The sequence below is a fragment of the Ovis aries genome, chromosome 6, assembly GCF_016772045.2.
Source record: "Ovis aries strain OAR_USU_Benz2616 breed Rambouillet chromosome 6, ARS-UI_Ramb_v3.0, whole genome shotgun sequence".
Lineage (NCBI taxonomy): Eukaryota > Metazoa > Chordata > Mammalia > Artiodactyla > Bovidae > Ovis > Ovis aries.
The window spans coordinates 70,918,840-70,934,567 of NC_056059.1; the positions used below are offsets into that span (position 1 = coordinate 70,918,840).

Below are 15,728 nucleotides of genomic sequence, written 5' to 3' on the forward strand. Positions count from 1 at the left end.
GAACCAGTCACTAGAATAGAGAGATGGAAAAGAACAAAGATATATAAAATCCCAGAATGGATCTTTTTTTTTATTACTAGACTCAACAGATATAATTAAGTGAAGTTGCTCCTTCTCAATGCTTAGTCTTGGCTTCTGTGCTTACATACTGTGCACCAGAATTAGTAGATTGTGGCCGTGGTCTACTCGACAGGCCTCCCTTTGAGAAGCTTAGTTGTTGGGAATTTTCTAACATTGTGTCATTTGTATCCATCTCTCTTTCCCTGGCTTCAAGGTCAAGGGCTCATTAAAATCTCTCTCCCCCTTTTTCCTGCTTCCATTTGCCAGTATGTGGCCTGCCAGTCAGTCATGAGTCATTGACCTTAGAAAGACATCTCTGAAGTCACCCTTACTTTTCTCTGGGTGACAAAATTGCTACGTTTTTACTTACCAGCCTAACTTGCCATCCAACAGGATCCATATTGATCATCTCTGCTGGTGAACTCATGCTTATTTGAGGCTAGAGAGGAAATGGCCTGAACCTTCCCAATGATCCTTTCTTGGATTCCCTATAATTCTGGGGCCTGGGTCACAAATACTTTCCAGCATGTGCTGAGCTCCTGCTTCAAGCACTGGGCACAAGGATGATGGTGTGCAGTGTCTCCTCTCGTTGGCTAAGCTCTTCAGGGGTCTATTCATTGAAGTCGCTTCAGACACTAAGCTGACTAAAGGCATTTACTTCACTTTACCTAACACATTGGAGTTCTTGATCTCTAGATGCTTTGACAGAGGTAGCATTTTTGTGTGAATACTTTATCTGTTTCTTGGGAACTGTGTCCCAGTTGCCCTTCACAGATATAATTAGCTAATTTCTTTGCTGACTTTTTATTTTTTTGGATTGAAAAAAAAAAAAACTAGTTGATGCTATCATGGGGAAAGATTTTTTTAATGTTAAATTTAAAATCAAAAGCTAAAAATAATTTTAAAATTTAAAGTTGGACCAGTTGTGTCCATTTTGACGTATTATTTTAGCGAGCCAAATGCATATGTAGGTCTGCTGCATGGTTTATTCTGTAAATAAGCTGAGCCCCAAGGGTGAAAGGAACTGTGCTCTGCAGAAACTAGAATGAATAAAAATCAGAATAATAAATGCATGCTGTTAGTGTAGAAATTCAGGCTACTTTTAGTGACAGGGATGCATAATTGCTTAATAGATTCAGCCATGAGAAATGCTCAAGGAAATCCTTGATTTTGAGTAGTTAAATATTTGGTAGTTGAAGACTTCATTTGCTTTGAAAATTTGAGAATATTGTACTTGTGTGTGTTTGTGTTTTAATCACTTATGTTAAGAGAAAGCTATATACATTTAAACTTTAAAATGTTTTAGTACTATTTTTAGCTTCTCTAACAAGGCATGATTTGCATGGGTCTGTTGACTCAGTGACCTTAAAGGTGGTTTGTAATGGCCAAAAAATGAAACAAAAAAATCGGTGATTCTTTGCCTTGAACTTGCATTGCTATAATTATTCTTGAATTGCTTATTGAAGATGTATATAGAAGTCAGATTCTTAATTCTAAAAGGAAGTTTCATATCTTTGATGAAAATGGCCATTTGTTTCCATTTCAGATCAAAATTTGGTGAAAAATAGGGTTTTAGGAACTATAAAACTACCCCAAAGTGTTTTCTTAATACGCATTACCCTTTCCAAGATTCCTGCAGGTGTTAGAAAAAGTGCTAACACCAAGATTCTGTAGGTTAGGTAGCCTGTGATGGTTGACTAGAAATCTGTGGTCTGTTTGGTGACTCATAGACTGGCAGAATGAATTTAATGGTTGCTGGAGAGAAGGGATAGTTAGGGAGTTTGGGATGGACATATATACTCTGCTATACTTAAAATATATAACCAGCAAGGACCTACTGTGTAGCACATGCAGCTCTGCTCAATGTTATGTGGCAGCCCGGATGGGAGGAGAGTTTGGAGGAGAATGGGTACATATGTTGGAGAAGGGAATGGCAATCCACTCCAGTATTCTTGCCTGGAGAATCCCATGGACAGAGGAACCTGGTGGGCTACAGTTCATAGGGTCCCACAGAGTGAGACACGACTGAAGCGACTTAGCATGGCATGGATACATGTAAATACAAGGCTGAGTCCCTTCACTGTTCACCTGGAACTATCACAATATTGTTAATCGAGTATACCCCAATAGAAAATAAAAAGGTTAAATTTTTTTAAAATGCAAAAAAATATAATTATAGAAATCTTACAAATTAGCGAAAAAAAAAAAAAGCAGTTGGGAGGGAAGAGAAACTTATCTCTTTGGTAATAATAAATGTCAAATAAATGTCATACAATAAAGGTTTTTACCAAATCTAGGACAAATGAAAGGCCAAACATGTATTTTAACCCTAATTAATCCTGACTCTCTAATTTCTGTCTCTCTCTTACACACACACACCACATTTTCTTTATTCATTCATCCACTGAAGGAGATTTGCATTGCTTTCATACTCTGATTGTTGTAAAAATTACTGTGGTGAATGTGGGAGTACAGATATTCTAGATAAGAAAAAGTTCTGCGTTTTCCATAATGGATATAGCAATTTATGTTCCCACCTTCCTGTTATGTTAAGGAACCAGGAGTTTTATTTTCTCTGCATTTTTGCCTATACTTGTTATCTTTTGGTTTTTTTTTTTTTTTTTGATGATAAATAGGTTGACAGATTTGAGGTGATAGCTCATTGTAGTTTTGATTTACCAGTAACCTAGAATGACACTGGTAGCATTACATCAATAAAATGTTATCTGGTAGCATTTCCAGATCCACATTATGAATTTAAAATTTGTAGCAAATGGTATTTGGAGATTTCTCTTCAATCTCAAAGATCTGTCCTTTAATGACAGACCTACTTCAGCTTCCCTGGTGGCTCAGACAGTAAAGAATCTGCCTGCAATGTAAGAGACCCGTGTTTGATCCCAGGGTCAGGAAGATCTCCTGGAGAAGGGAATGGCAACCCACTCCAGTATTCTTGCCTGGAGAATCCCATGGACAGAGGAGCCTGGCGGGTTACAGTCCGTGGGGTTGCAAAAAGTCGGACACAACTGAGTGACCTAACACTTTCACTAGTTGAGTAAAAGAATGGTGGTACTCAGGCGGTGGTGCAGAATGGCCAGCAGGACAAGAAAAGTCTGGAGAATGAAAGGGCTTGCCTTTCATCTTTGGGCTTATATGGAACACAAATGATGTTAAGCTCAATTGGATATCCACATGACTGCTGAACACCAAATTCTCAGAATCACTGGTTTCCCTTCATTTATGGCAAAGTGTTAACAGAGGGGTTGAAACAATTTAAGGAAATGCTAACTAATGTATTATTCCTAAACCACTGCATCACATAATTAACATCCTGTTTGGTGTAAGCGATTATTTATGGATCATACAGTATATTCAAATCAGTCAAAGTAATAAATCATTCAGAATGAGGCCTTCGATGGGAATGTTCCCTTTGACCACATCTGCAGAATCTGGGCTGCTTTTTATATATTTGTGGTCATTGTGATTATTTAGTCGCTAAGTCGTGTCTGACTCTTGAAACCCCATGGACTCTAGCCCAACAGGCTCCTCTGTCCATGGGATTTCTCAGGCAAGAATACTGGAGTGGGTTGCCGTTCCATTCTCCAGGAGATCTTCCCAACCCAGGGACTGAACCCACGTCTCCTGTGTTTCCTGCATTAGCAGGCAGATTATTTTACCACTGAGCCACCTGGGAAGCCACCTTCTCCCAGGGATCTTGTCAAACCCACGTGTCTTGCAGATTCTTAACCACTGAGCCACCAGGGAAGCCCATTTGTGGTCATAGTTAAATCCAGTTATGGATGGCTAGACCATCCTTCCAGGGAGAAGCTCCCCAATGTGGAATACCCTGCAACAACTTGGGCAGCCCACCATTTGGCACAGGTGAGTGTAGGGCTGTCATGACAGCCTTGTAGCTAGATGGCTTTGGATAGCCTGCTTGCCAGCCATCTGAGTCACCCACCTGGCTGCAAGTCTCAGTGATTATATTTAGGGTAAAAGTAATGCTATCAGGTTTGGGGCACCTTTCCAGATCTTCATGAGTCAAGAGAGCAGAGTCACTAGGACTTTGCCTTTTTGGATAATGGACATGTTTCCAACCGCTTAACCGTTTTTAAAAGTGATAGGACCTTCCAAACACTTGAGTGTCCAAACCTTACTTGTGTTAGAGGCTAAAATTTTGAGACTTAATGTTAACACACTTATCAGGTTTTGCTTGAGAGGCTTTGCTTTTTAGTATTTTTCTTTTCTTTTTTCTGGTTGCTGCTGCTGCTGCCAAATCGCTTCAGTCGTGTCCGACTCTGTGCGACCCCATAGACGGCGGCCCACCAGGCTCCCCCGTCCCTGGGATTCTCCAGGCAAGAATACTGGAGTGGGTTGCCATTGCCTTCTCCGTTTTTTCTGGCTAGGTGGATTTTATTCGACCTACTTATGTATTAAATTATTGGAGTTCTTCAACATTAAATAAAGCTAGTGCTACAAAGATAAGTGCTAAATAAATCAGAACTCCTTTCTGATTTATTTACTTGCTTTTCAGAGTTTGCTGTAAGACTACCACAGTATACCCGGAATGAGGCCTGGTTTGTGCCTCATTATACACTTATACACATTTGTTTTTAGGTTAAAACAATATTTTCATATTAGAAAATTGTTATATGACAGGTATGATAACTTGAAATTATAAGTAGGTAAAAAGAAGAATGAAATAAGTTTAATTCTTCCTTTTAAAGTTGATTTACATTTTATGGATTACCAGTGCTAATATATCTTCACAGACCACTTAAAAAAACTTTTTTTGGGGGGGATGACAAAAATGAAGTTCTTTTGCATCACCTTGCGTTTTGGTGCTGAACAGTGAATTCATTGTGAGCCGTTTTCCGCGCCGTAATATTTCTTCTACAGTGCTGTGCTTAGTTGCTCAGTCATATCTGACTCTGTGATCCCAGGGCTATAGCCCACCAGGCTCCTCTGTCCATGAGGATTCTCCAGGCAAGGATACTGGAGTGGGTTGCCATGCCCTCCTCCAGGGGATCTTCCCAACCCAGGGATTGAACCCAGGTCTCCTGCATTGCAGGCAGATTCTTTACCATCTGAGCCACCCAGGAGGCCCAAATATCACTTTGCTATCTCCTTGCATGGATATTTCATGATTTCCTTAACCAGTATGTGATACCATTTTGAGACATTGTGGTGTTATATCGTGAAACTCTGAAATAATGTGAATGAATTTTAAAAGAAATCTATTAAATGATTATTTAAAGTTTATAATTATTTAATCTCAAATGAGCAACCTTACTCTAGTGGCAGGAAGTCACTTATCATGAGCTTATCATCTGTCATTGTCTTTCATGCTCCTATATCTTGAACATATGTCTAGGAAGATAGGCTGCGTTGACTTGCAGGACAGTTCCAAATTAAGGAATAACATTAGTATGGGTAGCTAATCTACGTAAAAATAGTTTCTTGTCTTTCTACATTAATTTTTTTATAGGTAATTTGAGATACTTGACAGTATCTGAAGTCTGTTTTTATTTTCTTTTCCTGAACTTGAAATGAGTTTTTGTTCTTAAATTGCTTGGGAGTTATGAGTGTTGTTTTTGATGTGACACTTTAATATTTCCTCCTTATGAAGAGGATCTTTCTCGATGCAAGAATTGCTATAGACATTTAAACTGGAAGAATAAGGGAATATCGTGGCAACCTACTTTTAAAGCAGAGTTTGAGTCTCATATTTTGAAAAAATTTAGGTGTGTCGGCATGATTTTTCTTTCATGTCTCCTAAGAAAGTTGGTGGTCTGGCTGGGTGTGTAGCTAATTTGGGGGATCTATTCAATCACTGAACTGATTGGAGAACAGGGTAACCTATCTAGATCGTTAGCCCTTTGTTAGTATGATCTGGCCATTATTTCATGTGTGTGGTGTGAAAGCAGAAGAGGTGTAACTGCCTACTTCAGTATTCCTGGGCCTTCCCTGGTGGCTCACACAGTAAAGAATCGACCTGCAATGCAGGAGACCGGGTTCATTCCCTAGGTCTGGAAAATCTCCTGGAGAAGGGAATGGCCACCCACTTGCCTAGAGAATTCCATGAACCTGGTGGGCTACAGTCCATGGGGTCAGAGTCTGACCCGACTGAGACACTTTCACTTTTTCATTTTCAAACTTCAGCTAGAATTGACCCTGGCCCTGGGACATACTTTTCTAAAAATAGCCTGAATAGTCGCTTTCATATGAGTGGAACTGCTGCTCTGTGGAAATTTCCTTTCCAGTTGAGCCCCACGTGTTTTTACATCAAATTAGTCTCCTTCGGTTACAGATGTATACATGGTCACCTATAATGTATAGTGGAAATTTAAATTAATCCAAGAATAGGTATGTAATTTTTCCATGGGCATTGTGTTAACCCTTCTCTTCCACTTCTAAATGTGTGAAAATGAATCCACTACTTATACAGAATAGAACGATATCGCTTTATCACATGTCTGCACTCCTAGGCAGCAGTTGGGCTGCATTGTAACATGTGTACACATCCCCCACCCCAACCCCTGGGTCACTGATGATGGTGCTCTTGTAAATTGAGCACAGTGATTCTGGCTAAGGAAGGCTTTCTCCAAGTAGTTTCATCATTTTTTGTAAAGCTAACTTCCAAGATAGGGAGATCTTTTTAATGGCTGTTTAGAATAAGGATTGACAAACTATAGCCTTTTGGCCAGATTTGACAAGTATCCTGTTTCTGAATGGCTCATAATCTAAGAATTTTTTTATTTCTTTGGAATGGGTGGGAGGTAGGAATGATTTAAAAAAACAAGATTTGTGAGATGTGAAAAAATGATTTAAAAAAATTAGATTTGTGAGATGTGAAAAAATTTCAGTGCGTGTGAATAAAATTTTAGTGGAACACAGCTTTGCACATTTGCATACATGTCTGTGGCTACATTGAGTGTATGTAAGAGAGACTCATAACCCCTAAAATGTAAAATATTTAGTTTTACCTTTCACATGAAAAGTTAGCATACTTTTTATTTAAGACATCATTTTATTAGGAGAATGATTTTTTTTTTAATGATAGAGATTCTGCAAAACGTAACTGGATGCAGAAGACTGTAGTTGAAGTTTTGTTTAGTTAAATGAAATTCTGTTAAAGTACTCACACACCAGTTTCTAGATGTCTTTAAGAATGTATAAAACAAAATGTAATTTCTTTAATTTTTTTATTAAAATGTGGTTGATATACAGTGTTGTATTAGTTTCTGGTGTACAGCAAAGTGTTTCAGTTCTGTGTGTGTGTGTATGTATTCTTTTTCATATTCTTTTCCATTATGATTTATTGCAGGATATTGAATATAATTCCCTATGTTATACAATAGGGTCTTATAGTTTATATTGTATATATTAGTATCCAAAATGTACTTTCAAAATATCTGTTTTGAAGATTTTTTTTAAAGTATAATACTCCTTTTATAGGTAAAAGTTAACCCAAGTTTTTAAATACTTTTTTAGTTGATTTAAATTCCTATATTATAATGATATTATGGCAGGAATGTGGATGTGACCCAGATCCAAATCAGGATAGTGACAAATTGCTACAAAGCATCACTGTGTTGCTGATAAATATCATCAGACCTACAATTGTAAAAACAAATTCATCCTTGTGATTCCTCTTCATTTAGTGTTTTGTTATATGGACACTTGGGCTTCCCAGGTGGTTCAGTGGTAAAGAATCCACCTGCCAATGCAGGAGATGTAGGTTTGATTCCTGGGTCAGAAAGATCCCCTGGAGAGGGACATGGTAACCCACTGCAATATTCTTGCCTGGAAAATCCCATGGACAGAGGAGCCTGGTGGGCTACAGTCCCTGGTATTGCAGAGTTGGACACATGCATGTACAGACACACACACACACACACACACACACGGACACTAAAGTCTGAGTTCTTTGCTGATTAGAGAGTGTGGGCAGATGTGTGTTTGTAGCAAGATTTGGTGGAGTCAGTTGCTGCTGCTGCTGCTGCGTCGCTTTAGTCGTGTCCGACTCTGTGCGACCCCATAGACAGCAGCCCAGCAGGCTCCCCCGTCCCTGGGATTCTCCAGGCAAGAATACTGGAGTGGGTTGCCATTTCCTTCTCCGATGCATGAAAGTGAAAAGTGAAAGTGAGTCGCTCAGTTGTGTCCGAGTCGGTTAGGGCAAGCCAAAAACTATGCGCATCTCTTTCCCACCAGTTACTTGTATACTTCCTCCCACCCCCAGCTCCTATTATCTGTGCTGTGTTCTTTAAAATTCAACTTGTTCTTGCCTTCCTTATGGACCTGATGGTGGTGAAAAGGAATTTTTTTTTTAAGATCGTATATCTGTGGGATAAATCAGCAAATGGTTGGGGTTTTTAATTGCATGAGCAGTAAATTCTCAGAAGAGTTACAAGCACTGAAATCTGCCTACGAGCTGATCAGTGTTGTCGGAGATGCCAGATGACTCAGGTCCACAGTGCTTTGAAAGGAGACAAGGATATTTTTTTATCTCTACAGGAAATACATAACTTATACACCTCTTAGGCTTATCTAAACCTCCAACTTGGGAGGATTTAGGGAATGTGTCATTTGGTATACTGCTGATTGCAGAATATCTAAGAAAACACAGCTCAGATTTAACCTGGCGAATTGCAGGGACTTATGTATCTTTAAAAGCAAAATGCATATTTAATGACTTAGACGGTGCGTTGAGGCACTTACAAAATGCAGATGAGCCCAGATTTTCATTTTTAGGAATCAGAATTATACCTAGCTCATTCTTTATGCATTAAACATGTTCCTTGTGCAACTTGCCATGTATAGCCCCAGCTGTACTCGTGTAATTTAGCGCTCTCAGAATGAAGTCTCTTGTCACCAGCATTAGGGACAGGGCTGGAATTAGGATGAGGCAAGAGAGATGCCTAGGGTGCAGAATTTAAGGAGGTGCTCACTCTTGGTGTCTACCTGAATCTGCAGGACCTGGAGGATGAGAGCCTTCTTAAATTCCTCACCTTAGCTGTTTTTCTTGCCACATCCTTGTCCTGGCCCTGATGGGGTCCCTTGAAGATTTTCTAAAATAACCCCATTCTGGGTCAGATTCTCAAATTACTTAATCTTGGGGGAGATGAGGTGGGCCAGGAATGTGCTTTTTAACCTCATCTCTCTGTGCTTCAAATGCACCTTGAAGTTTGAGGGGCCCTCTGAGCTTGGTTGGCCAGCCTACAAGCCAACAGGACAAAAGCTGCTTGGCTTGCCTCAGGTTATAGTTGGGATAGTAGCTTAAAAATGTGCCTGATTAACCAGCACACAGGAACAAGTAGGCCAGCCAGACCACACTGTTTGCCAGCCCTGGCCATTGTATAGCTGCTACCAGGTGTCGTGCTGGAAGGCTTGGATCTTAGGGCACTTGTAACCAAAGCTAAATGTAATTGATTATGTAATTTTCAACTGTTCCAGTGTTTTATAAGTTTATTATTAGCTGTGTTCATTGTAAAAAAAAATTAGAAAATAAGTCAAAAGAATGAAACAGATATTGATGTATAACTCTACTACCCAGATACAACAACTATAAATATAATGCACCCTTTCAGCCCCCTCTTTTTTTTTCCTACTGAGTAATAGTTAATTCCACTAAAAATCCAGGAACAATGAATGACAAGAGGAAGGTTGTTATGAGGAAATCTGTCTTATGAACTTGATTCCCATTTGAATTCTGTCCAGTTGGATTCTATCCAGTTATCTTTGCTATCTGTGTGTGGACCTTCTCTCATCGTTAATCTCAGTATGGAAGAAAAAATCCACATGGCCAGGTTTATGTGCCGATTTCTTATCTCGTGGCCCACTATTGCAAAAATGATGTAACAGGAAAGTCACCATAGGCTGATATTCCAGGTCCCTTCTTGTGACACTGAATTCCTTTGGAATTTGAAGGACTTGTTTCTTTGGGAGGACTTAATAATTAACAGCTCTTACTGTGTGTCTGCCACAGGTCAGACTCTGCTAGAAGTCAGAAGTACAGTCCGTAAGACATGGTCCTTGCCCTTGAGAACAGTCGGATGGAGGCAGACCAGGATATTATAGAAGTGCGTCAGGTGCTCTAAAGTGCTTCGGGAGTAGGGAAGCGAGACCAACCAACTTGGCTTTGGAGAGTTGAGGATGGCTAGGAAAAGGAGATGACACTTGAATTCAGTCCAGAGAGACCTGCCGTATGGCGCCTGCCGTCTTCAGCAAATAGCATTCTCCTCAAGTTCCACTATTTTCTGTGTTATGTCCTACTTTTCAGCCTGGTCACACAGTTGCCCATGATAATTAAATGAAACTTGCCAGATGGACGCTTTTGCAAGACGATGGCTTGTCTTCTTGCTCTATTTGTGAAAGCTGGCGTTGGATCCAAACTCTCAAGGATGCCCCTACCTTGAGATTGCTTTTGGAGTGTTGCTCTTTTGTGTGTATTAGCCAAATGGCCTGCCCATCAGCAGGGCCAGGTTGAATGACAGGTGGGTGTGCCATGCATGCAGACACTTTGATCCCTGCCAAGCCATTTTGCCTGCAAGGAGATGAGGTGCTGAGAGGTTGTTCTACAAAGATGTCATTTATCAGCATTACCTTCCTTCGAAGAAATTAGTTTCTGACCTGTTGGCCTTTTCCTCTGACCAAATATATTTATTTTTCCTATCAGTTGCAATGTAATCAATGTCAAATTCCCAGTTCTTTGGGTTAAAACACATACATGTTATCATGCTGTGTTAAGCAGTTTCTCTTCAATATCTAATATCTTTATATATTGAAAAGAATATGTAGAGTGACCAATACAGTTAACTTAATTGGTACCAAACTTGATTAACCTAGGAGGGTGGGTACTCTAAGGAGAAAAAATAATAAATGAGTAGTAATAAAGTAGTAATTAATACTTAAAATTTTTTTGAAAATTTATTTACTGGCTATTCTGGGTCTTAAGTCAAGGCATGTGGGATCTTCAGTTGCAGCATGTGGGATCTAGATCCCTGACCAAAGATCGAACCCAGGCCCCCTGCACTGGGACATAGGCTCTTAGTCACTGAAGCACCAGGGAAGTCCCATTAATTAATGCTTTTACTGTTTGATTTCTGTGAATCATTCTTGATTCTTTGTCAAGAATCATTTCACTTCATTGTCACAACATCACTATGAAGAATTCCTGTTGTTACTGTTGTTATTCCCATTGGATACCCGGAGACTTGGTGGACAGCAGAGAGCCACCAAAAGCCAGAGCTTGGGTACAGTTCTGTCCACCACACACAGGGCCACCCACAGCTCTGTGCACAGGCTTGGGGGCGGCACCCGCGATGCTGTGCCAGGGATGCAGGATGAACTCATCACTGTCCCTGCCGTCAGATGCTTCCAGTATAGTTTACTCATTCTTAGAGGGTTCACATCCTTCAAGTGTATTACCAGTAGAACAGCTGAATGTAAGTTCTTTTCCCGTTCACTAATCTCAAGAATTTGCAGGGTACCTTTGATTGAATATCAGTTGATTATTATAGTTACACAGAAATGTCAAATTAGGGCATTCCTGCTGATACAGTTTACTTTTTCAGTGATTGTACTCAGGTTTAGACATATGTATGAGTAAAACTCTTGGGCTGGTTTCCTCTTCTAATTTTCTATTCCTATTTTGCATTTGAAATAAAAGTTTGGAGTTAAAAGCCCATATTGTGTTTTACTCTGATGTTTTGGCTTCTCTATAAAGGGGTGATTCAGCTGCTCGTCTGCACCATCCCTTCCACACCCCCATCAAAAAAAGGAGGAGGGAAATTTTCGAGAGGGGGCGGATCTTATCTCTTCCTGTAACTCCTCCTAATTTCTTCTAGTTCTTGCAATAACTTGAAATTCCAATGAGATTCTGATGGCAGGAATACTTTAATAAACAGTGTTGTTAAGTCACATCTGACTCTTTGCAACCTCATGCACACCAGGCTTCCCTGTCCCTCACTATCTCCTGGGGTTTGCCCAAGTTCATGTTCATTGAGTCGGTGATGCCATCCATTCCATCTCATTCTCTGCCACCCTCTTCTCCTCCTGCCCTCAATCTTTCCCAGCATCAGGGTATATTCGAATGAGTCAGCTTTTTGCCTCAGGTGGCCAAGAGTATTGGAGCTTCAGCATTTTCACCTGTTAGACAGTTGGGAACCCTAGAATCCTGATTAGAACCCATCTTCCAGGTTCCCCATCCCTGGGAACAGAAACCTTGCCAGGTGGTCCTGCAACCTCAGTCATCCCTGAGGCAGGGAGAGCTCAGAGACCCCCACATCCACAGGATGAACAGTCCACACGGGGGCTGGGTAGCTTTAACCAGGAAAGCCTTTTTCGTGGTCAGACCTTCACATCCTTCTACCTGTACCTTCCATTCACTGGTTCACATTCTCCCCTTTGAGCAACATGTTCCCTTAGGGTCCCTTTCATCCTTGAGAAAGTTTTTAAAAATTCAGAAATTGTGGAGGGAGCCTTGGTGAGGTTTTCTAGCAGTCTGACATATGGCCGCTTCTCTCTTCCTCCAGCAAAACCAGAAATTCTGACGCATGACAGGCTGGTGAATGGCATGCTACAGTGCGTGGCCGCAGGGTTCCCAGAGCCAACCATTGATTGGTACTTTTGTCCAGGAACCGAGCAGAGGTGAGATGATTATTTTGGATACCACTTAACACTCATCAGGAAGACTGCAATTCAGTTGAATTTCAAATATGTTTTCAAAGTATTATTATTTTTTTAAAACTTTGTTTTGATTAATTTTTTTCTATCCATGTGGCTTTTTAGAGAGCATAATTGCTATATTTTTCTTGGTAGACATTAATTTTGTTTGTTGAAACATGATTACTGAACGACATCTTTATTTTGGTGGTTATCTTTTGGATTTATCATGCAATTTCCAGCCTGCAGGTAGATAAAGCAATTTCCCAGGACAGAGTAATTAGATTTCCAATATATACACAGGAGGTAATATGTGTGGGAAATGTGACTGTAGTTATTATGAAAAAAATTACCTCAGAAGTTAATTGCCAAGTTACCAAAAAAGTAATGATCGCACAATTACCATACATATGGCGCTGGGGAGCTACATGTCTTAAAAAGGTTTTCTCCTTGATGAGGTGCCCAGCCCCTGAGCAGAGCGCATCTGGAATTGTACTTCCTCTCTTTCACAATCCACACTTAAGCCTTAAATTGTCCTTTCGCATTACCTGAAGATGAAAATGGGGTCAGCTTCACTGTTTTTATCCATCAAATGCTATTTTACGCTCAGGCTTTAAAGCCCAGTGTAACATCACAATTGAGTAGTTACAGTAATAATAGAAATTTCATTTTTCACAGAACAGCTCTTTTTTAAAAAAATAAACAGCAAGTTGGAGAGGTTATGTAAGACTTGTTCTCAGCTGGGTTTTAGTTGAGTGTTTTCTTTGGGGGAGAAGTAGGGAGGTTCAAGACCCCTGGAAAGCTTGCCCGCAGGGGACACAGCCCCAGTAGTTGTAGACATTCGCTGAGAAAATGTTTATGGAATGCCAACTATATGCTGGACATGGGTCTAGTGAACAAAACACACCTGAGTCCCATTAGTGAGTTTATATTCTAGTGAGGAGAGACGGATAGAAGATTGACAACTACCATATGCAGGTGTTACGAGCCAAGGGAGAAAGTAAAACCAGGTATGGGAACAAAATTGCTAGGCATGTGGGGGGGATAATTTAAAATAGAGTCATCTGAGTCCGGTTCCTGGTGATCTTTGCCACCTGGAGTTCATTCAGCCCAGCAGGCACTGTCTCCATCTCCCTCCATGGCACTTCGAGCCAGAGCATCCTCACTTCCAGGGTGTGGGGGTGGCCCTATCTTCATCCTTATAGACTTTATTGCTTTCCTCCTCCACCGTCTTCCTTTTCAACCTTGCATACATCTGTTCACAACTACTTGATTTATAAATGGCTGCTGTGTGCAGGGATGGGAGCCAGCGGTCTTACTGAATTCATCTCTAATCCTTTCAGTAACCCTCCAAGATGGGTATTACTACCCCAGTTTTACAGCTGTAGGAACTGAGTCTTGGAGACTTAAGTACTACTCACAAGTCAACAGAGTAGGTGTTTGAGTCTGGATTTCAAACCCACATCTCACCTCAAAACCTCTTCTCTTTCTCCTCTTCCAAGTGCTTTTCTTGCTCTCGGTGGCACAGACATGTTCATTTGTCATCACACTTCCACTTGTAAAAGGGAATATCTGATTATGAATCTCTGACTTGGTTTTAAAAGTATGCCGTATCCAATGCATTCAGTTGATCTTCTCTGAGAGTAAGTCTGGGCTGCTGTTTCTCCCACCTAGGTGTTCTGTTCCTGTTGGGCCAGTGGATGTACAGATCCAAAACTCATCTGTCTCACCATTTGGAAAACTAGTGGTTTATAGCACCATTGATGACAGCACATTCAAACACAATGGGACGGTGGAATGCAGGGCTTACAACGATGTGGGCAAGAGTTCTGCCTCTTTTAACTTTGCATTTAAAGGTAACAGCAAAGGTATATTTCTTTTTAATCCAATTTAAGGGGATGTTTAGACTCTGCCTGCCATGTCAATCATGACTTTTAAGTCCATTCCATCACTGGCATGTCATTTCCGGTAATATCTACATTACGCATGTGATTGTCATCAAACGTACTAAGTTTCATTCTGTGCTAGTTTGTTAATAAAGTGTGTGCAGTAACCATGCACTTTATGTGTTTTATGTATTTTATGCGTGTGTGCACATATGTATGCCTGTGTGTATGCATGCGTGTGTGTATATGTATAAAATTAATCATGTATTTCCAACTGTTTCCATTAGAAAAGGGTAGAGAAATAAAATAGGGGAAGTAGATTTACCTTATACCCAAACAGAAACAGAATTAGGACAATTAAATTTAAATTCAATTAAAAATCATTTACATTGTTACTTAAAATCAGTTATTTTAACACATCGCCAGATACCTTGTTAGAAAGTTAACATTACCTTTTGTGAAATCATGTTAAGGAGCTATTTTCTTTTAACATCTTTAAAATCTGATTCATGAATGACTAGCTCTCCCAACATAAGTTAAATGATCCTGTAGACAAATTGATGAATTGGTATGAAGTTGGAAGACAAAAGAACTGGGTGCATACATTGTAGGATTCGGTTTTTGTTTTCTTCAGTTGGCAGAGACAAGTGCCAAAAAGTAGTATTTGTTCGGTATTTGAGTGATGAGGAGAAGAGTCTTATATTGTTCTTCATCATGGATTTTTTTTTTTTCCAGGCAGGGCAATGAAAAGAACACTTTAAAAAATGTTTTTCTCAGTTGTGAAAGACACTCAATGCTCCATGTAGAAAATTTGGGAAATACAGGAAAGCATAAAGAATAAAGTAATAAAACATCCATAAAGGAAACATCTTAAAGTTCAAGGCAGGAATTTGAAGTACAAAGTTCACTCAGATGTCACTTTTTACTGGAAAACTGCCTAACGTTATTCTTGTGCTGTGGAAATCTCAACTTCTTTCCCACAGTTTTCTGGTTGAAAGTGCTCATGTTAAAAGATTCCTAGAGTAAGATAATAGCCAAGGCAGGGAGCTCAGATGCACCTGGTTTGACTCCTGCTGTGATGGGTGGTAGGTAGTGTGGGAGGTGGGTGAGTTGGAGGTG

At 40.1% G+C, this 15,728-nt stretch overlaps 1 protein-coding gene across 3 annotated transcripts in view; it reads left to right on the forward strand.

The window, feature by feature from the left end:
* The window catches only part of KIT (KIT proto-oncogene, receptor tyrosine kinase), an 82,320-nt gene that overhangs the window by 53,389 nt on the left and 13,203 nt on the right, over positions 1 to 15,728 (forward strand). For 2 of the 3 annotated variants that reach the window (NM_001308594.1, XM_027970728.3), the window contains 2 exon segments: positions 12,594 to 12,708; positions 14,398 to 14,579. In NM_001308594.1, the coding sequence (NP_001295523.1) occupies positions 12,594 to 12,708; positions 14,398 to 14,579 (297 nt within the window). 3 annotated transcript variants of the gene reach the window in all.